This window comes from Equus przewalskii, chromosome 4, assembly GCF_037783145.1.
Source record: "Equus przewalskii isolate Varuska chromosome 4, EquPr2, whole genome shotgun sequence".
NCBI lineage: Eukaryota > Metazoa > Chordata > Mammalia > Perissodactyla > Equidae > Equus > Equus przewalskii.
The window spans coordinates 107,042,324-107,067,989 of NC_091834.1; the positions used below are offsets into that span (position 1 = coordinate 107,042,324).

Sequence of the window (25,666 nt, forward strand, 5' to 3'; positions counted from 1 at the left end):
ACAAGAGTTCCAGAAAAACCAGAGCGAGCATTCTGGGAGATCACTTGGCTACGTGGCATAGACAATGGAGGACTCGTTGTGTTATTATTATGTGCTGGTTGTGTGCAGATGGCGTAATAAACTAAGTGCATCTCTGTGTGTCTCTTTTCTCAGAGAGCTGGTTGTTAGCCTTTTCCCAGCACACCACTGCCCTGGGGCCGTCTACGCTCGCTCCGCATGGATGTGCTTGGAATCCGGCCCCCAGCCCACTCCGCCCACACTGACCTCAAGCTCCCCCTTCATTGTCTTTCTTTAGAACTTGGCTGCACACTGGGTTTGTAAAGTACATTTTGTCCAGCTTTCTTGCATATTCACGGCGGGAAGGGAATCTTCAGATGGCCATGTGCAAATTCCGACGTGTTTCTCATGAGAGGCTTTACCCATCGTCATACGTGCAGCATCGTAGCTTTTTATGACACACAAAAGCAGACGGTTCATGGATGCTTAGGTAGGATTCCAGCATGAAGCAAACTGGGGCAAGGAGATTCAGGGAAGGTGGCAGCACTAACAGGACGTAACTGGACGTCCATCGGCTGAGACCGACGGGCCGATTTCTTGAGAAACGAACACCAACATTTTGACGGACATCAAACCCTCAAATGGGTGGGTGCTGTTTAGGAATTATCTGATTTTGCCATAAGCCGACTCCATGGGCCTTCCTCTCACCATCACCAGCTGAAGAGGACCGTTCCAGGAAGAGAGGAGCGTGGTGTCACAGCCAAGATTGTGTTCCCTCTGGCTGCGGGTGGGACGCCCCCAGCATGCTCTCCTGTCAGGGCTGTGCGACCGTGTAGCCAGTTTTGAGGCTGTGGAGAAGGGGTGCTCCTCCAAGAGGTGGTGGAACCTGCTTGACGAGGGAAGGTGGGGAAGGAAGAGGTCACGTCCGCATGGTCCCTGGGCCTCAAACCTGGCAGACACATGCATGAGAAGAAGGTTCAGGTGACGCTCACAGCATAGACAACACCTGCAACTCTTCACCAAGATGGTTAATCTCTTTTTTTAAACACTTTTTTCAGGGAAGAATTCGCCCTGACCTAACATCTGTTGCCAACCTTCCTCTTTTTTTTTTTTTTTCCCAAAGCCCCAGTGCATGGTTCCATATATCTTAGTTGTAAGTCCTTCTAGTTCTTCTGTGTGAGCCGCTGCCACAGCATGGCTACTGACAGACGAGTGGTGTGGTTCTGCAACTAGAAATGAACCCGGGCCACGGAAGCAGTGAGGGCACCAAACCTTAACCACTAGGCCATCAGGGCTGGCTCTTTAATCTCTTTTTAACAAATAAAATCTCAGCAACGTCTGGCCCTTAGTACACATCTAACTCTGCAGATAAAATAGCAGTGAAATTACAGTTCTAAGAAATGCTCACACTTTGTTTTCGCAATCTAAACGCCCACACCTTCAGGAGACACAAGGACAGATAGGAAAAAATCGCTCGCTCCTCCCAAATGAAGACTATTCACACATGAAATCAAAAGTTTAATCTGACACAATGAAATCTATTTATATATCTCACACTGGAAGATTCCTTTTGAAACATAAGAAGTTAGAAATCACAAGTAGGTATGTGCTCTCTATATGCAGATAAATTATTCTCTATTAATTATTCAGATTCCAGAGAAACAACTTCAGGAAGGAAATCATAGATAGATTAGAGCAGATACACATGACAATACCATTGAAAGACATGAACAACATTTTGGCACTTTCTGCCCATTCAGCAGGCCACTCTCCCTATTCTACTGGTTTCGAGACGTTGCATGGATTTAGGATGGAGAGGATGGTGTGCGACACAGCAGGACCGAGAAGGTACTGGCGATGTCTTTATGGCTAACCCTGAAAGGAGGGCTGCAGCACACGAGCCGTCTGCACCCGTCTAGACACAATCGCTCTAAGCTTAATGAGATGATTCTTCTGTCTCTGGGGGGCGGCGGCAAGCCTGATGCTCAAGTGTTATTTTGGCAAATCCAGGTCATCTCTAGACGCTATGCCTATGTGCGGCTGGACACCTGGCTGACCTGAGTGACCAGGAGTCTGCAGCGGGCAGAGGCCCAGGCCATGCCTGCATCTCCTATCGTTCTCCCAGGTGCTGCGACCTCACGCCGATAAAGCACAAACCGTGGCTCTCCCTGCATGTCCCCCCTTCTAGGAACAGAGGGAAGTAGCCGTGGTCTCTCTGGATGCCAGCAGGCCCACGACAGTCCCTGAGGGGACACAGGTGCCTGATGGAGCCTGCCGATGTGCCCGGATTTGTTCCCCTCACTGTGGTCATCCAGCAGGAAGCCATCATTAGCTGTACCTGTTTTTGCAGTACGTAAATCATTTTAAAGTGGAAAACCTGTCTTGAGGTCGGGGCTCACCCACAACCTTGCCCAGGTGAAGGGTCGCCTGGGGTGGCTGGCCACGGAAGCAGGCGCTCTCCAAGTGGGAGAGCGTTTGCCCCTGGGGAGGCCCCTGCCCATCCTTGCGGGGTGGAAGGTTGAGGTGGTCTCTCGACAGCACTTGGGGGAGGGTGTCGAGCAGCCCAGATAAGAACAGAACTGATATGCTGTGACCGCTTTCTTCTCATTTGCCCCAAAGCTGCAGAATGTTACAAGGCTTCTGACCTAACTCTTTGGTAAGCCAGTGGTTTCTCCTGGTGATAAACCGTCTGAAAGACAAATGCCAAATGTGTTCTCTGCACCTGGCGGCCTGCGTTTAGTGCCTCGTGCGTTTCCCTGGATGCCCTCCCTGCCCGGCTGATCCATCCTTCAGAAAGTTACAGATAACGAACCAGCTCTCTTCCTGGAGACCATGACGAGTGGGCGAATTACCGCATCATTAATACGACATGTTTGCAGTTAGGAGTGTGAATGGGCTTTAAGGAAAATTAATTTTTTTCAAGAAAGTGAAAATAGATGAACTGGTTGCCCCCTGTAATTGGATGTTTCCATAAACCTCTCTTTATTATTAATTGGTTGAACAAAAATACACATTTTGACTGCTAACCGGCACTGACTACAGGATTTCAAGGACCCTATCACTAGGTAGTTACACTAGAAGACACACAATTAAGTGATATCATGATTCCCAACAATATTCCGGGGGTCAGGGGCTCGTCCGCGGCTGCGGGAGCGAGCGGCTCACTGGGGAAGGGCCTTGAGAATGGCGTTCACCTCCTCGGCCACCGCCGTCAGCGCGAACTCAAACTGCTCCTGGAAGAAAAAGCAAGGGGAGAAGTGTGAGTGGGAGCTGCGTCTCTGCTCCAGCCGTGAGCTCTTGGGTGTTACTTTGCAGAAAGAAATTGTTTAGGAAAAAAAAAAGAAAGGTTGCAGATTTCCATGGAAAGGGGAGAACATGGTAAGACCCAATGCTGACGCTCACCAGGATTTCTTGTATTGGAAATTTTCTCTGTCTCTTTTTTTTTTTTTTTTTTTTCGCTGAGGAAGATTCACCCTGAGCTAACATCTGAGCCCATCTTCCTCTATTTTGTGTGTGGGATGCCTCCACAGCATAGCCGCCAGTGAGTGGTATAGGTCCATGCCCAGGAAATGAACCTGGGCCGCTGAAGCAGAGTGCACCAAACCTAACCACTTGGCCATGGGGCGGCCCTGGAAAGTCTCACCTTTTATCACTGGGAGAAGCTGCCAACAGAAACAGCGAGCAGGAAGCTGGCTGGGTGAGGCCCCACGCGCCCTGCCCATTCCCTCTGATTCCAGCACTGAATGTGCAAATCCCTCAGTGGACAGAGGGCATTTGACGCAGACATTGCCCCCCTCAACTCTAGCCACCACTCCGGCTGAGCACAGACTTGCCATGAAAACAGTCACCATGAAAAACCCACTCGGGGTTTTCCTCTCCCCAGAAATGTGGAAGGGGAGGGTTCCCACTGCTGCGGAAATCAACCCACTATCCGGCCCGATCCAGCTCTGTCCCACTTGCCGGGACGCCTCATGTCATCCACGACTCGACCCAACTTCAGACGTGTGCACGCACACACGTGCTCACAGACAGAAGGGATACACCACTCTCACGTGTAAATCCCGCCAGACTATTAGGTAGAAATGAGGCATATCCAGGACTATTCACTCCCTTCCCGTCCAGGCCTTAGCAGACAAAAAGCAAAACACACCTCTTCCTGCGCTCTTCAGTTTCCACATAAATGCCTCGAAATGCTGCGTTAAGAACCCTAAAGTCGGCCAACAGGCACTTTCCAAGATACCAGAGGGGTCAGGGAAAACAGCAAATTACTCGAACGATCGCCTAGTTAAGAATTTTTGATTAAGGAAAGCCCTGTGGCTCAGATGCTTCCTGATTCAATCAACACATAGGGTAACTGCAAATCCAAAATCAACGATCACTTTCCACTTCGAATGCCCAGTACGTAACAGAGACGTAGAAAACAGCTCCATCAAAACAGCAGAAAGTCAGCGTGACGTAATGCTCGCTCTGGGACAAGACCGCTTCTCCCTGAGGATCCCCTGGACCCGATGCTGAGGGGACGGTCTGCTGCGTACAGTAGGGAGCCTGTGATGCTGGTCACGTGCTGCTGATGGAGATTCTAGAAGAATTCCTAGGCGTTACCAAGGAGAGGCAGGGCGCTCCCACGCTGCGTGTGGTGACCGCCTTGGGGTGGGAGCTGCCGAGGCGCATCCTAGCGGTCCAGCCCCCCTCACACTGCTTTCCCCTCACGTGCGTCAACGGCTCCCTGTCCCGTCCGCCGAGTCTCTCAAGCCAAGAGTCTGCTCAGCAGAACGCGTCAGGGGAGGACCCGGGTCTCTTTCGCATGAACAGCCACACCAGACCATTTCTTCTCAAAACGCTGACTTATCAACGGGTGGACCGAGGTTTCGAGATGATTCGGAAATGAGAAAAAATGAAGGGAGACTCGTTGGGAATCTAATTTTACCTGTCACATGCCTGTTTATGTCTTTTGACACACTGGAAATCCATCCTAAGAAATGATCTTCAAAGGAAAAACAGACGAGCAGGAAGAAGTGCAGCCTCACTTGTGTGGTGAGACCCTGGAAACACTGGATACCAGAGGGAAGCACAGAATGTTACAGGAAAGTGTCTGACGGGAAAGCCACCGTCCACGCTACAACATTAAGTGACGAGAGCAGAACGCAGAGCTGCACCTGTGTCACGATTATAGTCATTTGGACTCTGTGTCCATAGGACAAACAGTGGGAAGGGGACGTGGAACACGTGATAGCTGGTGTCGTGTAAACTGTCACAGCACAGACCGTGTGGCCCTGAAGAGAGGACAGCAGGGGTGACACCAGTGGCTCCCCGCTGGGCTCTGTGATGGGGAGGTGGCTCTGAGACATCAGTGGAAGGAGAGCGGGCTTCCTGTGATGGGGACCCTCAGGCCGGCCGCGATGAGACAGGGACTTGCTCCTTCACCTCGATGTGTCGGCAGGGTGGTGGTGCTGGTGTCACCTACTCACCCATCACAATGGTGACCATGTGCAGACCCCCATTTTGAGTTGCCCGGCCTTAGCTAATACAGCTGGATCGGACCCCAGAAGTCGGGGACAGAATCCAGCACACAAGCTGGGAAGTGCCCAGCACCTGAAGTCCTTTTGTGATAGAAATTCAATTTAAGGAAACCATGAAAACAACAGGCGTAAGCCATATGTAAGGAATAAGATACAGTAAACAACAAAGTCACCACCTGTCCAGATCAGTCTCAGGGCGGGCGTCGTCTGAGCGGTAAGGACTCGCACCCTCCTGGTTTACGCCGTCCCGCCTGGTCTCCCTGCCCGGCAGCGTGAGGAGCGGCCGACGCAGCATGCCCGTGGGGTCGGGCTGAGTGAGGGTCCGGCCCTGGCTCCATGTCCACGCTGAACAGGGACAGTAAGCAGGGACGGACCTTTCCAGGCTGGACGTGACAACAGAAGGACATGCATGCCAGCAGGTCCTTGGGGCGGACTGGAGGGTGGCGGGGCAGACCTTGTGTGGGGCTGAGACATGAAGCCCTTCACCAACTTTGGTCGGTGCTGCCCGGGCCTCCCACAGACCAACCCAAACCGAGGAGAGGGTGAATGACTCGGGGCGCTGCCAGTCCGCAGGCTGCGGGGTCTCAAATATCACAGCTTTGCATCTATGACACAGGGCGGGCTACCTGGTGTCCTAACCACCCAGTTCAGTCATCAGGCACATTCAAAGGGCGTGGGACTCGGAGGCAGGAGAAGTGGATTGGACTCAGCTCTGTGTAGAAAGCTGTGTGGCCTGGGGCAGGTTCCTGAACCTCTTTGAGTCTCACACAGGGCTGTGCAGGTCAGATAGAAGTGCCCGGGGCTGCGGGGCTGCTCGTGTTTGGACTTAGTTACACTCAGACTGATATTTGTGATCCTGTGGCCCACACAAAGGGCTGTGGGTACACACACTGAGAGCTCCTGCAGTGACAGTCCACATTCCCAGTTTTAAAGGGGCCTCAGAGAACGCTGTCTCAGCGGCTGTGACCCTCCAGGAGCACAAACGACCTCTGGGGGCGGGGCTTCCCAGCATCTCCCTTGGAAAGGGTCAGGACAGAAAGGCCCTCCTCCCCGAGCAGAGCAGCCTGGCTCCATCCCTGACCTCTGACCTGGAGCTGGCGAGGGAGAGGGTGCAGGCAGTGTGTGTGCACGTGTGTGCGTGTGTGCACATGTGTGCAGGGCTGAGGGAGAGGCAGAGACAGAGACCTCAAGGACAACTTCCCAGGCTTGGGGAGGGCTCTGGCGAGCGAGCAGGACGTGGTCGAGCGTGGTCCTTGGGTAGGAGCTGGATCACATGCAATCCAGTCAGTGTGTTGACTCAGGCACCTCCTGAGGCCGGGGAGACAGGAACACGGCTGCCACAGAGGCCCCGTTCCAGGAGGAAGGCGACCGGGGACGTGTGGAGACAGGGGGAGGAAGGTGGCCCGTGGAACCACGTGTGGACACCGTGCATGGCCACGTGGCAACGAGACATGGTAACTTCCAGGCAGTTGACATCGTCATGTGGCTCTTCCTTCCGAGTGACCAGTGTGACAGGAGCTTTCTCCGGAAGGGAAAGGGTTACGGCCTTTGGTGACAGAGGGGCCTGTCACAGACACACTGAGGGGCGGAAGGCAGGCAGGAAGGAAGGAGTCTGTTTACGAGACATACGTCGTGGAGGAGACGGCCACTCGTCTTCCGAAGTCTGTTACTGTAGCACATCCCGGGATTCCATCTCCCTTCCTAGAAATAAGTGTTAGGTTGTGCCTGTTAGGAACGCACAGTGAAGGACCGTGTGGACAATTTCACGCACCGACATGTGACATCTCCTTCTGTCCATGTCTTGTTGGTTTGAAGGTTTTTGTGGCGGCTGACTGAGCCCTGGGGTCTGGGTCCCGTCTTCCAGGCTGACGCCGCGTCAGTGGTTGGGGACGGTCCCCGCTCTTTGCTCAAGCTGGTGTCCAGTAGGTACCTGGGTTTGTTTGACTGAGCGTTTGTCTCCAGGGTGGAAAACAGCTGTCTGTGACTTTTTTTAAACATAAAGATGAAGTTTTGCTGTCAGGCTGGGTCCTGGGCGTGGGGGGGTCCGTCGCCATCCTCGGCTCTGGTCTCAACCGGCTCACCATTTCTTGATCGATTGCTCCTTCCTTGTATTCAGCTCAACGACGCAACTTGACTACACCTGTTCAAATGAACAGACTGGAGACGACCTTCTCTGGGCTGGTGTGAGGAGTATTCAGGTTGTACAGCATGATTTTGCCCAAGGAAATTTTCTATCTTTTAAAAAACTGAACTTTAGGAGGAAGCTCAGCTTCATGGAGTAACGTTGGGTAAAACAGTCATAAATTAAGACAGAATGGAGGCTTTTATGTGTTAACTATTTCTTATACCTTGAAATTCCAGGAACTGAGTTTACGCACATGAATCAAGACAACTTTTAGGTCCCAACCCAAGGGAGAGGATAAATTCCTGTGGACCATCCACCCAACGGGAAGATACCTGCGAGGCCAGCTCTCGGGGGCCTGGGAGCACCAGATAGCTGCAGCCCCGTGTCCTGGCCAACTGCTACCATGTGCACGTGCTGTCATTTTGCCACTTAAAACATTAGGATATAAGGGAATACACGACACACAATAATAAATGGAGCTTCATCCTTCTTTCAGGCAGAGCCTGGGGACCAACCTTTCGGGCCTCAGGGCCGTGTGTTGTGAAGGGCTTGTTCTAGCAAACAGGATGCAGACAACAGACGGCTCAACGGGTTTTGCAACGTTAGGCAATTTTTTCCTGTTTTTGCAAGAAGATGTGCCTTTCCAATGATTTTGCCCAGACCTGTCCTGAGGTCAGTCCATGCTTTGGGGCTCCTTGTGCCGTCTAGGGGTGGAAGAGGCCTGAGAGGTGCCCAGATGCAAGGAGGGAAGAAGCTGGTTTGAATGTAAGATTTCCTGCAGATCTTACTGAGGAATGAAGATTCGGCCTGAGGCAGAATGAGCTTTTTGCTCCCAGTTGCAGAGCTCTCCCAGCCCCACTTCTGAGCCCGTAGCTCCGGGGCTGCTGGTGGCCACAGGGGGCCCAGACCCTCCAGGGATAGTGAACCGACCCTGCCTTTCTGGGCCTGATGAGGCCACCACCAGGGGCACGGTCAGTCAGTCTAGCCAGACGGCCCTTCCCAAGGCACAAAACCTATAGGTCACGTGCTGCTGGAACAGCATCACCTCCTCTCATGACAGCGTCACAGCGTGACAAAGCACAACGCCCAGGTGTGCACAGTCTCAGGTTCTCCCCAGGGACGCTACCGATCACCAAGACACACTAGTAACCCACCAGCAGAGGCCCCTGGCGGATACACCCTGAACTGGGGCTCAAGGCTCACCTCGCCAGTGAGGCCACACGCCGAGGCTGCACGTCTCCTCTCGGGACCTTCCAGCCCAAGATGCACAACCGGAACCAAGCCTTGCCCTTTCCATGTCAGATGAGCCAAGCAAGATGGTCCCCAGAAACCAAACCAAACAGGCCAGGGCTCAAGCCATGAGCTGTCCCACTAGAGGAGACGAGGAGGCGTGAGGACTGGATGCTTTTTGTGGGGGTCCTGAATGGGACCCCGCTGCAGAGAAAGGTCACCGGGCGGACACGGGTGAGATGTCACGAGGGCTGTACATGAGTTATGGCAGCACGTCGATGCCGACTTCCCAGCCTGCCACACTGCACGGCGGTTATGGGAGCTGCGAGCACGGGGAAGCTGACAAAGCGCACGCGGGAGTTACTTTTATCATTTCTGCAAGGTTTTTGCAGGTCTAAAATAACTTCAAAATGAAAATCGCAAATTTTAAATTAAAAAATCGAAGGAAACATAAAGTGTGCCGTGACTTACAAAACACTTTCACGTTAATCGCCTAAGATTCTCGTGACAATCCTGCAAGCTGTAGATGCCAAAATAAAGCTAAGGGACAGAGCGGCCAAGCACACAGCCGTTGGCTGCTCGAGGTGCCCCTGCGGCTTTCAAACTCTGGCTCTCGCCCCCGGGTGCTGGTGCCTTGGGTGGTGGTCAGAGAGAGAGCAGGGCAGCTGTGACGGCCAGCTGGAAAGGGCAAGCCTGGACCAGAGTTCTTGACTCTTTCAGAGGTTTTCTCTAGAATAGTTTTGTGATTCTACAGGAAAGAACTAAGTTAGTTTTGCCCCAATGCATGGGGGTGACTTTGGCAATGGAGAGCCAGCCAAATGGCTCTATTAAGGTATTCTCATAGGTGATCTTCCAGGTCAAAATGTGCTCAGCTTAACCTCACAAGGCACTTGGCTTCTTGACTCTCAAGAGAATGAGTGGGACTTAGCCTGTCCGCTCTCCCGTCCGGCTCAAACACTGTGTTATACTGTTTAATTTCTCGCTGTAACAGTCAGACAGACAGAGAGGGCTTAGGAACCACTCACGCCTTAGCAGGGAACAATAAGACCCTGGGAGGCAGGATGACTTGCCTGGGGTTCCAGAATTGTCATCGCCAGGCACCAGAGCACAATCCACGGGCGCTCGGTCAGCCTGACTTCATGGGAGCAATTTCTAGACCTTAAAGTCCCCTGAAGTATAAAGTAATTTTGCAAGGGCATCTTCTAACGATTTTAGGTCCTTTGTGGAAGCACTAACGGCATCTGGAGAGTCGGGACTTCACTGAGAAAGAGACTCTGTATTTTATGACTCAGGCACTTTTATGGAACAGACAAGCGGGAGCTGTCGTCCTTGGACAGATGTTTCCAGAACGCTAAGGGAAGGGGTTTTATATCAACCTCATCTCTACTTCCGGTTACCCAAAGCTAACCAGTAACCTTCGTCTCTACCCTGTTGTTGCAAACTTGGTCTTTTCAGTGAGAATGCACATAAGCTATTTAGGGGTGCTCTGGGACGCCGTACACCCTGGGGACATTCCGATGACCACTGTCCTGATGACCACACAGCAGAGCTGTGGTTGGGGGACCCGGAAATAGGGGAGGCTGGGTAGAATGTTCAGTGAATCCAGAACATTCCCCCAAGGGTGCTGGGGTTTATCACTGACCTCTTTTTACAAAAATGCAATGTTCTTCCTCCTCCCCAAATCTGGAGAACGGAGAGTTCCAAAGACCTGAGGTCTGACTGTGTCTATGCATGTTGACATGTTGGGGTTGTTGCTGGAATCGCCAGCACCCCCACAGGAGGGGCCCAGCTGGCCTGGCCTGGAGGACTGGGTAAGACGGCCAGTCACGCCTGGTCCACCCTCTTGCCTCTCGAGAAAACAGTGGCAGAAGGACACCTCCCACACCTTCCAGTGCCCGGGGACGGCTGACAGTACCTTAGTCTGGACCATGCCTGGTCTCTGGTCCCTCAGGTGCTCCAGCGTTGCCGCGATATCAATCTCTTTAGCGCCTGCAACAAACACAAATCGGGCTGAGTGCAGACAGGTGAGAATCCGCGCTCCCACCATCGGGTTCCCTTTGGGCTAAGAGGCCAATTGGAAATGATCAAACTCACCCCTTGGCAACCTGGCGGGCAGCTGCGATTTCAGGGTTCATAGAGAAAAATATGGTGAGGCGCTTTCATTAGCATTGATTCAAGAAAGCTGGGCTCGGAGAACTGTGGTGAGACCCAGACTTGCAGAGCCAGCCGTTGCCACCAGAAACTAAAGCTTCGTTCACTGTTGCTTCTCTTCTTTGGTGGTGTTTTAAAGAATGTTTTAAATCCAAGAAAGTAGCATATACGCTTTAATTTCAGGTGCATAGGACTTTCTTTTATTTAGAGAAATAAGTTACACCGACTAATCTTATACATCTTAATATTGGCTTTTAAATGCAGAGTTCTCTGCCTTTTAAAATTGGGTGTTCCGAATGTTAAGAAAAGGGGAGAATGCCCTGGCTACGTTGTCCGGCTGGTCGTCTCACCGAGACACCCCTCTTCCCACAGACAGCATCTACCTCATGTCAGGCCATTCGGGTTTCATGGAAATAATACTATTTGTGTTTAAAATTTTAACCTTATCATTAATTCAACACGAGTTCTTGTTTTTCCATTTTGCTAGGTCCCCTGGTAGACAGATAATGGACAGGACTGGACCCCAAGCTCGAAAGCTTCTTACGGTTCAGAGGGGAGGTAAGACATGTCTGCCAAGACGATGACGCGAACGCTGTGGACCTGGGAGCAGGCGCTCGCCCTGAGGTGGGCCGGGACCCACTCGCCACCCCCGAATGGGAGCATTCAAAGCACAGCATCTCCTCTCATCGTTACGGGAACTTGGTGGAATGCGAACCACTCCCACCCCCGCTGTAGGAAATGGAGGCCTGTCCAGGTTGAATGGCCTGTCCCTGGTCACACAGAGAGCGGGCGGTCACTCTCATTGAGCCCGGACCACACCAGGCAGAAGGGGTGAGTCTCAGGTGGCATGGAAGAGAGACCCAGACTGGCCGCCCGTCACGAGAGCTCCCAGCCCTGGTACTTCTGTCACAACCCAAGTATGCACACAGCACCCTCAGCCATCGACCCAGGAGAACGAGCTGGAGAATTTCTGAGGTTATGGCTGTATTTGAAGTCCTAGGTTCTACGGCTTATTTGGGTAGCAGCTGAGTAGCTGGCGCTGTTTTCCCAGGGGGCTGGCCGAGCTGGGCACCGCTCAGGAGGGCCGTCCCCGGGTTGCATGGAGGGAGGGAGGCATAGTGAGGAGGCGGGACAGTGCCTTGGAGAGGGCGGCCGGGTTCCCAGCTGCTGGCAGGTAGAAAGCAGGTAGGGACGTTTGGGAGTCCTGGAACCCATTTGGACCAGATGCCGCATTTGCATGAAGGGAAACGGAGCACAAAGTGTTGAGAATCTGGCAGTAAGTTGCCCAGACTGGGAGACCAAGATCTGAGCTACCCCATGGGCCAGTGGTGGGGCCTCCCAAGTCCCCTGACCTTCCGGTCTCTGCCTCCCACCCTGAAGTGGAGACCGGAGCACCTGCCCCTCCTGAGCCCGAGGGGCCAGCGCTCGGCCAGCCTGAGCTCTCGGTGCATGGCAGGCGACCTTACAGGGACTAAGCTGGCAGTCCCCAGATAAGGAAGGCCATCCTGTTGGGTGTGGGAACACCACGAGTTCCCCCAACTCTCAATCAAGGCCTCCACAGGAAGGAGAAGAAAGCTCCCTTTTGGAAGAGCCGGACGCCCCCCAGGGAGCTCGGCTGAGAAACTCATTCAAGCAAAAGACAAGGTCCGTTCCTGGGTTTGCTGGATGGCTCCTCCTCAGGTGTCGACCGTTTCTGAGAGCTGACAAGGCCACAGGACACACAGTCTCGTTTTGAAGTGAATCCACGTATTTAAAACAGTCTGAAACAAACCATTGTGTTTGCCCTGCCACCAGATGGGGACATCAGGCAGAGGGGCTGCGCCACCGGCTGCATGGCCACTGTGCGCCGTGGCTCCCGCATGGCCGGCGTGAGCATCTGCTTCCTCACCTTCCCTGCAGCACCCGGCGGTCGGGCCCGCACTCGATCTAGAGGATAAAGATGCACGGATGTGGCTTCTTCAAAAAACAAGTTTGCCTTGAGAAAGTTGAGTGCTCCATGGAGAGTGATCGAGGAAAAGAGGGACGTTTGTTTCATCCCACGGCGACATTTCTGCTCCTCGGCAGGTCTCGCCAGAAACTCCCAGCCACGTGTGCAGCAGCTGCCACTGCACCTTGTGGAAAGGGCTGCCACTCCCGGGTGTGCTGTGCACAGAGCCTCTGCCGCGACCTAATTTAAGTTTGAAAGATGCCACAGCCGACACAGAACCTGGGCGACTTGCTGCGGCTCACTTCCCCAGCTTGGAAGCATACTGCGTTGGGTGCAGTCTCCAGCTGGAAACAGGAACGGTCCTTGCCGGGATCCAGGGAGATGAGACACGATTGCTTCCTACTTCACAGTGGGCATTAGATGCTCAGTAAATGCTGTGTCACAGGTTCTACGAGTAGAACTCCTCTGGTAGAAGAACTAGATCCGACCAATTATATTTGACGCGGGCTTCCAGCCAGGAGGGTAGCTTTGCAGCTTCTGTGGCCACTGCTCCACTTTCTGACCCACGAGTCATGAATTTCAGGAGAATCAGGCGTGGGACAGAGTCTGACTCAGACTCTCAGATACAGATAGCAGAGAAAGTCCTAGTCCTTCCAAAGAGAAATACTGAGGGTTCAGCTCGGATACAGACTTGAAAACACCTTTCTGTTTTTAAGGTTGCTTTGGGCACTTTCTTTCAGTCCTTGAAACTGGTTTTTAAGAACTCTTCCGACAGTTATTTTCTTCTAAGGGCTGCTCTGTATGATGAACTAGCAGTGAAGTCTTACATCCCCGACAGCCGCTCACCGGAAGTCACCCGTGGACTGATTTCTTACGGGTCTGCTGCGGACACCTGAAGCCACCAGGAGCTGCGACTGGCACTGGCCAGGAAGAGCAGGTCTCCCTTCTAGGGCACAGTTACCTGGGGCAACACCTGCTGAGGGTTGTCTCCGGAGCCGCCCAGGGTAAAATGCTACGGATGAAATCTCCTTCTTGTTTTTGTTACATCGTGACACCTTTTGGACTACTGTTTGCAAGGGGAGGTGAGAAAAGGAAGGAGGAAGCCTAATTAGCTTTTCCCTAGACAAGGTATTTAAAATACGGAACAATCCCGGGAAGATATCTCAGAATTATACTGAGACCAAAACTGAACAGTGGAGGAAATCAAATTAATGCTTTAAAAATGCGCAGCACCAAAATTAGGGAAGTAATGGATTTATTAAATCAGTTGTCTGATGTGTATTGCTGCTGTCTCCTTCATGTTAGGATTAAGAATAATTAGTTACTTGAAGTGTGTGTGGAGAGAGAAGCCTCATAGAACTCACATGTGATCTTCCGTACGGGACAGAGAGACACAGGGGAAAGGCCGTCAGAGCAGGCGGGCCCCGCTCAGCGCCCCCGAGCATCGCTGCGACCTCATGGTGCATGAAACACAGAACCTGCATTTATAAAACGTATCCGTCGGGGGCTGGGAGGGAGGGGGAGGGGGTTCATGTCCTCTGTCACTTTATAAAAGGCTTTACTGAAGGTAAAAGGATTTATTTAAATCCTCCAATATCTAGGAAACTCCCTCTAGTGCATTTAAAATGGAGCTCTCTCTTTAAAAATCCCGTTTTGCTGACACATGTTAAGTTCCAGGTGAAGAGACCTATTGGATGCAGTGCTCAAGTCAAAAAGCATGTAAATAGTCGAGGAATTATAATATATACAAAGAAAACCCAAATAGAAGGTGAGACAGGAGCAAGGCAGTCCTAAAATGGATATAGGGGAACACAGAGTGCGATTTCATGGAGAAGTTTCTGGCATTTTCTATTTGAGAAGCATCATGACTACTCAAACGCTGGAGAAGTGTGACGTGCTTGCTAAAGGCACAGCCTGTGGTCAGGTCTATGTTGGTGATCCCGGGAACGTACAGCAGAAGGGAGGCAGTCTGTGCCCGGACCCAGCACCATGTGGGGGTGAAGACGATCGAGTCGATTGCTCCCTTGGGCTCGGGTTGCTTCCCTTTCCCCCGACACCCAGAGGACCCATCTTTCACGCCGTTAGTGGACCGGTTAGCATGTGCAGACATGAGGCCTGACATGGTCCGCCGGCGTCCTAGAAGAGAATGGCCCACCTGGGTGCCATCCGGCGATCTGCTCAATAAATATTAATCGCTCTCACTATTGCTTCCTAATGCACTCAGGGTTCATTGGTTTCGAAGTTTACATATTGGTTAAATACATTTTTAAGACAACAGAGGTTTTTTAGCTCTAGATAAAAAGTAATAACCATTAAAAAATAAACATTAAAAGAACATTAGGATTAAAGTATTAAAACTATTTTTTACAATGAAAGAATCAATTTGAAGTCAAAGCAAAGCAAGCAAAGGTGCCACTGGCGTCTCTTCGCAAGGTCTGCCACGCTTTCTCTTGGCGTTTGCCCGTCGGGCAGAGCACGTGACTCGCCTAATTCCGTTAGTGGGTCTCCGTCCAGGAAAACTCGGTGAACGTGGCCTGGGGTCGTCGTTGAGAAGACCACTGTCTTCGCCTCCACACTCCTCCAGCAGAGCTTCAACAGCGGCTCAGGAACAAAAACTTAATCAACATGAATATTGTTACAGAGTTTTTCTCAGAGCCTCGCCAACTGCAGGATCCAATGTATTCTTTTTTCTCAACGTGAAAAAGACAATGTGTTAAGTACATGCAGAGGAGGCTTTCATTTTGCGTGAGGAAATTGTCTCTTTTCCACCCTCTGGAGGAACAGAGGAAATGCTCTGCTCCCGGCTAAATGCACTTATTAAAGGGACGGAGGAAGAGAGGAGACATTAGGACTTCAGAAGTAACCAAGGGGGTGGCTTCAGGAGGACAGTGCCCTTTGCACACTTGGTCGGGGGGTTTGCTGTTCCCGCAGGCTGAGCTCGCGTTTTGGCAAGTCTGGACAGTGAAGGGCAGGGACTCCCAGCGTCCTAGCCCTCGACCTTGGCAGAACCACTGCCACCGTTCGATGCCACAGCTGGAGCGCCCCCCGGCTAGCAGAACAACTGTACTCAAGGTGACGAGAGCCAGGATGGTCTGTGCGCACCACACCGTCAGACCCAACCTGCCTCGCACAACCTGGGCACAAATGCCACCACACTGTGCACAGGCACGCCTGCACACACTCCCACACCCACACACGTACACACCCCACACTTGCTCACACACACTGCACATGTACACATAGCACAGTGCTCACACACATCACATACACACACGTACACACCCCACATGCTCACATACACACCACACATGTACACATAGCACAGTGCTCACACACATCACAAACACACATGTACACACCCCACATGCTCACACACACTGCATATGTACACATACCACAGTGCTCACACACATCACATACACACATGTACACACCCACACATGCTCACATACACACCACACATGCTCACATATCACAGTGCTCACACACACATGTACACATACCATATGTGCTCACACACCACACATGCTCACATGCACCACACACATGTACACATACGATCCGTGCTCACACACACCACACACACTTATACACACACATGCTGTCCTGGGCTGTCTGTGCTGAGCAGTTTTTACTTCACAACATTTCTGGGTGCTCTTAATCAACTAAAGGCTTAGAAAAATTATTTTAAAAATCAGGAAAATTTTTTTGTTGACCTTATAGATAAATTATAATCTCCCTTTTGCAACATTTCACTGGGATCAAAGGAGGCAGATCTGTATCACATTCACTTAAAAATCGTGTATCAGAACCCAAACTAAGTATTTTTCATGTTTTGTTTAAAACAAATTCTAAATAATTTTTCAGGAGAAACTGAGACGCCTTAAAATCTTTATAAAAAATGTAAGTTCCACAAAATGAGACTCCACATCACTTTAAAGCCACCGTCCTTTAACTGCCCAGGAGACTTCGACTTGTGCAAAGCACCCTGATCGTTTTCCATCCAGTGTGGGAGCGTCTGCAGTGCCGTCCGCACACTGGCAGCATCGACTCGAAGAACCCGAGCTGGGTCCCTCCCCACGTGCAAGTGCGTGCACCCCGGTGAGAAGAGATGACTGTCGAACCTAAGAGAACAGATGAACACGATGGCCACCGACACCCCGAGGAGGGGCCAGCATGGACGCGAGTGCCCCGTTCAGCTCCCGCTGCGTCCACAGCTCCCCGCCGCCATCCACCCCTAAAGGCAGGCGAGCGCCGTGCATAGAAAGGGGCGACAAGGGCTCTCCCTGTCCCCCCACCGCCCACCGCAGGCCCGGCAGCCTCGTCCCCGAGTCAACTTCTAATGCAGGAACCGGGTTGTGCAGCCAGTCCTGCCCCCTGGGGCGCCGGCCTGCCTGGGCCAGTGCCAGGCACAGTTACCCCTGGCTCTGCACTGACAGCAGCAGCTCTGGGACCCCATTCTGCAGACTAACAGCCAAGGTCCCTCACACCATTTGACCTTGTGCGAAGGAGAAACAGGAGCCGGGGAGGCCTCAGGAGGTGCCAGCACTTATCACAGTACGTTCTGTCTAATCCCAGTCCAGGGGCTGTGGGAGGATTGGATGTGAGGGTCACTAATGCACAGAGACCAAGCATGGTCCCCCACACTGCCCATACAGCACGGCCCCTCTATCAGAGCACCCTTTCTTGCTCAAGGCCTCAGAATTCTACGTAACAAAGTGTTGGAGCTGCCGCCGCCAAATGACTGGGGTGGCTGTTCAGGGACCTCCTGTGACCAGGAAGGGACAAAGAGTCCTCTGCGGGGGCAGGGACGCACCCTCTCGGTCTGGGGAGAAGAGCGCCAGGCATGAGCCGCCGCCTAAGGGGCCGTGGGGACAGGCAGCCTTCCTGGGGCCTCTAGGGTCTCCGGGGGAGAGGGGTGCACGGGCTTAGGAGACGGCTGACAGCAGAGCGGCCACACTGGGCCCTGCAGTGGCCAGCGAGCTCTGGGGAAGGGCTCTCCTGGGCCCTGCAGCTGGCAGCAGCACCACCAAGTGTGTGTGGCAGGGGCCCAGGGAGTGAGTGAGGCTGCCAGGAGTCAGCACGACAGGGAGGCAGTGATGCCCACAGGGAGGGGAGGAGTTTGAGCTGGGTTTGGGGACACATGAGAGAAACACCTTGATGGACGAGCTGGCTGCCCACGGTCTGGCAGAAGGAAGTGAGCTCTCTGCAGGCTGTACACAGCGTTGGGATGGATCCATGGGGGTTTAATGGCTCTTCATGTGCCACGGCGTGTCTGGGTGCTGTGGATAAGCCAAGGAGGTAGGAGGAGCAGGTGGGCGACTGGCAGACCGTGGGGGCTGATCTGACCGACCAGACGTGTGAGGGGTCAACACCGGCCAGGCCCCGGTTCACAGGCCAGCGTTGCCCGTCGGGCTGAGAACTGTCGACTTTATGCTGCTCAGGACGGTCGCTTGTTCCACAGGACGGAAACCACTTAGGAGGCAAATTGTAGGATATGGGGCTGCAGTATGGCTCACAAAAATACCCAAGTTGGGCTTATGATGTTTTCTAGGAAAAAGCAGTCCCATCTTGTCTTGTTTTTTCCCATTAGACAATCAACCTTGTCTATCGTGCACCCTAGCCTGGGTGGGGGGCAGCCCACATGCCAGTGATGCTGCTCCGGGGCTGCTGGCACATCTCCCATGGGCCGCCCTACACACGTCTCGGCTCCCACTGCTGGTCTCTGACTGTTGCTAATGCACCAGAACAGCTCAGGGGAAGGACTGGCACTCAAAATACAGAAACAGAAAAGGGAAGAAAGACTCACACCATCGCCTGGTTGAACACAAATTCTCCAACTAAAATAAAGCTCACGTAAGGCACCCCCCACCAATTCTGGACACTTTTTCAGTCTGAAACTTTCCTGAGCTGAAGACAAGGCATTACCTCCTTGAAGACATGCTGAAGGCTAACCTGTTTGTGGGATCCCCTTCTGCCGGCTCTTCAGGTTTCTGTTTCAGCCAAATAAGAAATGAAATGTCTCCCCCTGACATACTCTGTTCTTTGCAGCCTTGTCCGTAGCAGAGCTGGCCACGTGCACCCCACAGCGAGGGGCGGGCTCAGCCCTCTCTGCAGACCCTTGGGGTCCCGGATTCCGGCCCTGCAGCCTCCAGCCCCTCGTCCAGGGTCCCACGTCATCCTGCAGCAGCCGCCGGGACATTCTCACTGCCCTCGTGGCTCCAGACTGATCCAAGTCGGTGAGCCTGCGGGTCCAGGCGCTAAACACACTGCTCGCCAGCTGCCTGCTCCACCGCTGCCCCCGGACCACCCTGGCTACCGTGTCTCTGCAGCACTGTCCACGAGGGCCCCACTGCCCTCTCCCATCTTAACCCCTTGCTCTCTGCCAGTCTGCAAAAGACCAGGGCTCTGCGTCGACCCGGCCGGCTGAAGGCCTTCTGGCAAGTCACCAAACCTCCGGGGATCTGCTCCCTCGGTTTACAACCAAGTGTTGGGATAAATGATCCTCAGGCCCCCTCGGTCCCTGTGAGAGACAGTCTGCAGATCTGCATGGAGCTCTGTGACCCATGGGGAGTGAAAACACCATCGCACCCTGCATCTGGGGGTCCTGGTCGGCACTCGCCAATCCTGCAAACTGAGAGCTCTCCAGAGTATGAACTCCAGAAGGAAAGGATTTTTCTTCCCATCTTGTTCACTGTTATTCCCAGATACGAAGCCTGGCAAGGTGCCCAGTATATACAAGGTTGAAATGGCTGCTGTGGTTTAACCTACTGTTTGCCAAAAGAAGGAATGGTGCTGTGACAGTGACCCTGAGGGAGAGCCGGGTCCATGAGAGGAGAGGGGCCAGGTAGGGTTGGTGCACATCCTGGGCCACAGGGCAACCAGTGCAAAGGTCCTGAGGTCTGCAGTCGGAGGGAGCTGGCTTAACCCAAGAAAGTGGCTTGGTGAGATAGGAGAAGCAGTGGGGTGTCCCGGGTCTTTCTCTGTAAGACATCAGACTGACCAGATGTGTAGAACAGATGTGGGGGTAAGAACAGAGTGAGGAGGCCAGTCTGCAGTGAGGTAGGGAGAGATGGTGCTGCTGGGCCCAGAGAGAAACGGAGCAGAGGACACGTAATGACCACCTTCAATGTTCCCTAGAGCAGTGTGGCCCAAGGGACTTCCTGCGACGAGGGAAATGTTCTCTGTCTGCAGCATCCAAGATGGCAGCCTGTGGCACTGGGCACTTGGCATGTGGCCCGTGACTGAGGAATTGATTTTTAAACTTTAATTAATTTAGGCAGCCGCATGTGGCTAGTGCTGCTGCACCGAACACTGCAGCTCGGCAGGACCGTCGGGTTTAAAAAGTTCAATGAGCCGTGAAACATGACTTAAGAAAGATGTCTTGATAGTTAACATACTGTATTATATACTTAAAATTTACCAAAAGAGGAGATCTTAAATGTTTTCACCACAAAAAAAGAATTGCAATTACGTGAGGTGATGGATGTGTTAACTAACCTTACTGTGGCAATCATTTTGCAATATATACATGTATCAAATCATCGTGTAGTACACCTTAAATGTAAACAATGTTACATTGTGGTTATATCTCAATAAAGCTGGAAAAAATTAACAGAAGATATTTTGATATCATTCCATACAGTAGACAATGAATCACGAGGTACAAGCATACACGACGGGCAATATTGCTCAACAAGTCTGGTTAATCTTCTCTACTTTGTAATCTCTTGGTTTCCAAATCTAGTCTCCCATTTACTACTTTGACCCACTATTAAAAGTTAACATCTTCTATAGGAAAACGTAGGGGAAAATCTTCATGGTGTTGGGTTTGGCAATGATTTCTTGGATATGACACTAAAAGCACAGGCAACAAAAGGAAAGATAAATTGGACATCACTAAAATTAAATGTTTTTGTGCACCAAAGGACACAGTCAAGAGAGTAAAAAGACACCCCACAGAATGGGAGAAAATATTTGCAAATCACATATCTGATAAGGGATTAGTAGTCAGAATATATAAAGAACTCCTACAACTCAACAACAAAAAACCCAAACAGCCCAACTGAAAAATGAGCAACGGACTTGAATAGACATTGCTCCAAAGAAAATAACCAAATGGCTGACAAACACATGAAAAGATGTTCAATGTCACTAGTCATTAGGAAAATGCAAATTGAAACCACAATGAGACACCACTGCACACCCATTAGGATGGCTACTCTCACAAGAACAGAAAATAAAAAATTGGAAGATTTATGCATTGCTGGTGGGAACAGAAACTAGTCCAGCTGCTCTGGAAAACAGTCTGGCAGTTCCTTGAAAAGTTCACCATAGAATTACCATCTCATCCAGCAATTCCACTTCTGGGTATGTCCACAAAAGAAATGAACACAGAAACTCAATTGAACGCCCGCGTTCACAGCAGCATTATTCAGAAGCGTTGAAAGGCAGAAGCAACCCAAGTGTTCATCAGCAGACGAATGGATTAGCAAACATGGTCTACCCACGCAATGGAATACGATTCAGCCTCAAAAGGGACAGAAATTCTGACACACGCTACAACATGGATGAACCTTGAGGACATGATGCTGAGTGAAATAAGCCAGACACAAAAGGACAAATACTGCCTGATTCCACTTATATGAGGTACTTAGAGAATTCGAAATCCCATGGACAGAAAGTAGGATGGAGATTACACATCCCGCTACGCAGAGGTGTTGACTGATGTACACACACCGTGTGACAGGAGACCATAAAGGATGTCAGATTGCTGAGATGGAGACAGGGAGCTGGACAGATGGCCGAGTAGGCACCGGACACATCCACATTCCCACGGCTAGCTCACTTAGGAACACACTCCCTGCCAACAGGAGCTTGAATGCCAGCTCCGGGCACACCTGCTAACACCACAGGTGACTCCCATCATCAGATGGCTTCCCCAGGCCTGTGGCCCCTGCAAACAGAGGAAATGGGCCCCCGACACACGTGGGGCCTTTGCACACCTGCAGCGGCTGGAGGTGGGGTGCCTCCTCGGCACGTCGTTCTCAGTGGCTGAGTTCTGGACACCCTGGGCCAGCGAACCCTGATGCCACCTCAGGGCGACCCAGCCAGCGTGAACTTGGGAATCTCTGCCACCTGCCTGGCACTCACCAGTCCTTTAAAAATTGTGATGAAATAGAAAAAAAAAACCCTGGGTAAAGAGACGGCACTGGCGAAATTTAAAAAGCCTGACCTTGGGAAAAGTCTCAGCTGCAGACACATCCTTACCGTCTTCGAGCTGGGTCCCTCAGTGGGAGAGGAATGTGCTACCCGAAAACTAACGCTGGTGCAAAACGTTAATTATGAGGGAGAAATGTATTTGCAGTGACAGAAAAAACGTGCAGGTGAAGTTTACAGATTGATGCTACTTTCTTGCCACCAGTCCTGGGCACAGCCGCAGCCTATTGACTTTGATTTCAAACTGCATTGTTGTCTGCTTGCTAATAAACTAGACGGCGGAGAAGGGACCTCAATTACTCCCCGTTTCTTCTCAAAGGCCTGAAACAGGCCTGAAGCCTTAATCCCTGGGCGCCTGTGTGAACAGGGCAGCTGGGCTGGGCCGCGAGTGCTCTCAGGGCTGCGCTCAGCCTGGAGAGCTCCACGTCAGCGCCGGGCTGCCCAGGAAAGCTTTGGAAAGGCATTCTTTGGTCCTCGAGCAATTCATTCCTTTTGAGAAAAGGAAACGGGAAGAAAGGTTTCGTGTCCAGGCTCTGGGCCTTTGATCATTTGATGAACGTGGGGTCTGCAGCGCGGGCCTCCAGCTTCTCAGGCCAGACAAAGGCAGCCGGGGCCGCACAGGCCGAGCGAGGCTGCGCCAGAACAAAACCCTGGGCGGCCGCTCAGTGTGGCGGCCTGGGAAAGGCCCACCTCAGCCGGCCGAGGGGCCGCCCTGCCCTTTGATCTCCCCTGAGACCACGGCTAGGGCCCCGGGTCAGAGGATTTCACACTGCACACCCCCTGGGCAGAGGGGAGCAGGTCAGGAACAGAATGAGGGGTGACCAATCTCAGAAAGAGCCTGGAGCCTGCCCTCCTTGGCCAGTTCCACATGGCTGGGCTGGCATTGTTGAATGCCCGCCCACACTTCAAGTGGAATTTGACATTACATGGCTCCACGGAGCCGGGAGACAGGAGCCTGCGGACTGCAGGTGCGGACGATGAAGTCAGCCTGCCCCGGGGCTGGGGTCTCAGGCTGGGACGTGCTTCTCCACGATTGCTCCTGGGTGAAACAGGCCTGGGTCACTTAGAGCCCAGGTTCTGTCACATCAACTAGGTGGACACCAGGGCAACCCCACAATCCTGAGAAAACGGCAGCCCCCACCCCACTGACTGGGGATGAGTCAGGTTCCATTCCAATGTGACTGCACTCAGTGGTGCATTCTATCACTCTGCTTACAAACACAGGCGTCACCTCGAATCTGTGCAATGATCTGTAGACTTTGGAAGGCATTGTGGTTTAATAGGAGGGAAATATCATGTGCCTGACACATGGAGAAGGGAGGGTGGATGATAAGGGAAGAAATACAAATTCCACTGAGCGCTCCGGGCTCCCAGGAAGAGCACATTTGCAAATGAAGAGATGCATTTGATGAGACACAGTGGCACTAATGGATAGGGAACAAATGACCTTTTAACTAAGAAAGTCAGGATTATGTTATGATCTGAAAACAAAAAACTTATTAAGAGCCATCTTGGAGCATCTGTCCTTTGTGTCAGTTTGTGTCTTTGCCTGTTGCCAGCACGAAGCTGACTGAGGTGCTTACAATATCATTCGATGGTGCAAAAGCAATTCCACAGTCTCCCCGGCGCCTGCAGAGGCACCCAAAGACGTCGGGTTGGGGGGGTCAGAGCCCGGGGAGTCGCTTCCAGTCCTCTAGCCACGGGTGGAGGGTGTGAGATAACTTACTCAAGCGCTCTAGTCCTCATGTGTGAATCAATGAGCTATTGGTTTATCTTCACACGTCTACCCCTTGGGCTGAACATGTGTTGTATTTTTCTTTTAACCAGAAGAAAATGGAGTAAGGAAAGTGTCTATTTTAGAGTGGCTGATATTTGTGTGAAAATGTGTAAAAACTCACTTCTATAATCAGCATCTGCTCCTACTTCTGGGCAAAGGATAAAGAAGGCATGTTCTGGGAGGTGGAGGTTTCCATGCAAGAACATACGTGTGGGTGTGTGCGCATGCATGTTGAGACAGAAGGATTTATTCACAGGTGGGAAAGAGATTATAAAAGGCTGCCTATGTCAGCGTTCTTTGCTAGGTTCCGGGGGACGATGACCACATCACAAGAAAAATGGCGTCTCTTCAGACACATTTGGGCTCTGCTGGGTCGGAGTGTCTAGACAGGCATCCCTACGGCAGCGGCCCCCAGGCTCCCGGCTCACATGCATGTGGCTCTCCAGGAGGCGGGTCCAACAGGAGTCTTTTCCCAACTCGACTGTGGAGCGCTCTCTCTGGTCTCTACAGAGATGCCTTACAGACCCGTCAACTTCGCCCAAAGCGAGAACACGCATCGTGGCAGCTCAGTTCCACACACACCAGGGGTTTTGCCACGATGAGGCTTCAAGGTTAAGGCCCCGTGTGCTGTCTTGGGGAGGAAAAGATTCAGGAACACAGACAGGGGTTCATTTAGATGAAGAGATGTTAAAAATGGGGTGTTTGAAAGGTGTGTTGGAGACAAGGTGGTTTCTATTTGACGACAATTACTACCAGGGATTTTAGGTGACTCTAGAATGAAACCTAAATGATATTCTGCAAAGAGAGTTTCAATAACAGGGAAGGGTTATAGGAAACACTTCAGGGATATTCTGAACTGCCACGACTTTAAGGGTCCAAAGGCTGCCTTCTCCTCGATGCTGATGTTAATACGTAACATATTCAGCAAGTGCTTATCCAGCACCCCCTGTGCGCTCAGCCCAGTATTGGACACTGGGTGGAGGCTGGGAACAAAGAAGGAACCTCAGAAAGAACCGTGCCTGCTGCAAACAGCTTTCATATGATTCAGGGAAGGGACAACAATTGGCTAATTTTTTCCAAGGCCTTCTGTGAATATTACACCCGAGGTTGCCATAGCAACGCCATCCCGGCTCTGAGCTCTGAGTCTCACCTTTGGCCATCTTATTGAGAACCATGTCGATCAGGACGTAGGTGCCGCTCCTGCCTGCGCCGTCGCTGTCAACAGAAGGAGAGAGATGAAAACAGTTATCCCCACGCCCAACAAAGCCAGAGACAGCTTATTTCCTTCTGTGTTTAAGTGGGGCTCGTGAGGGGAGAGGACGGCTATGAATTTGAGAGAAAGCAAGAAGGCGAGTGAGGAAGAATCACAGGGTGGGAGAGGCGAGGAGGAAGGGAATGGAGATGGGGAGCAGGAGGAGGGGGAGGAGGAGGGGGAGCAGGAGGAGGGGGAGGAGGAGGGGGAGGAGGGGGAGGAGGAGGAGGGGGAGGAGGAGGAGGAGCAGGAGGAGGGGGAGGAGGGGGAGGGGGAGGAGGAGGAGGAGCAGGAGGAGGGGGAGGAGGGGGAGGGGGAGGAGGAGGAGGAGCAGGAGGAGGGGGAGGAGGGGGAGGGGGAGGAGGAGGAGGGGGAGGAGGAGGAGGAGCAGGAGGAGGGGGAGGAGGGGGAGGAGGGGGAGGGGGAGAGCTTTAAGCTTGGAGCAGCACTGTGGATTAGCTACTGTGCC

The 25,666-nt window shown here is 52.2% G+C and overlaps 1 protein-coding gene across 8 annotated transcripts in view; it reads right to left on the minus strand.

Moving 5' to 3' along the window:
* Positions 1-1,502: 1,502 nt before the first annotated feature.
* PTPRN2 (protein tyrosine phosphatase receptor type N2) overlaps positions 1,503-25,666 on the minus strand; it is a 924,814-nt gene continuing 900,650 nt past the window's right edge. For all 8 annotated transcript variants that reach the window (XM_070618094.1, XM_070618092.1, XM_070618095.1 and 5 more), the window contains 3 exons: positions 25,096-25,160; positions 10,787-10,860; positions 1,503-3,230 (listed from right to left, as the gene is read on the minus strand). In XM_070618094.1, coding sequence (XP_070474195.1) covers positions 3,159-3,230; positions 10,787-10,860; positions 25,096-25,160 — 211 coding nt within the window. In that variant the 3' untranslated portion in view covers positions 1,503-3,158. The remainder of the gene's footprint in view (positions 3,231-10,786; positions 10,861-25,095; positions 25,161-25,666) is intronic.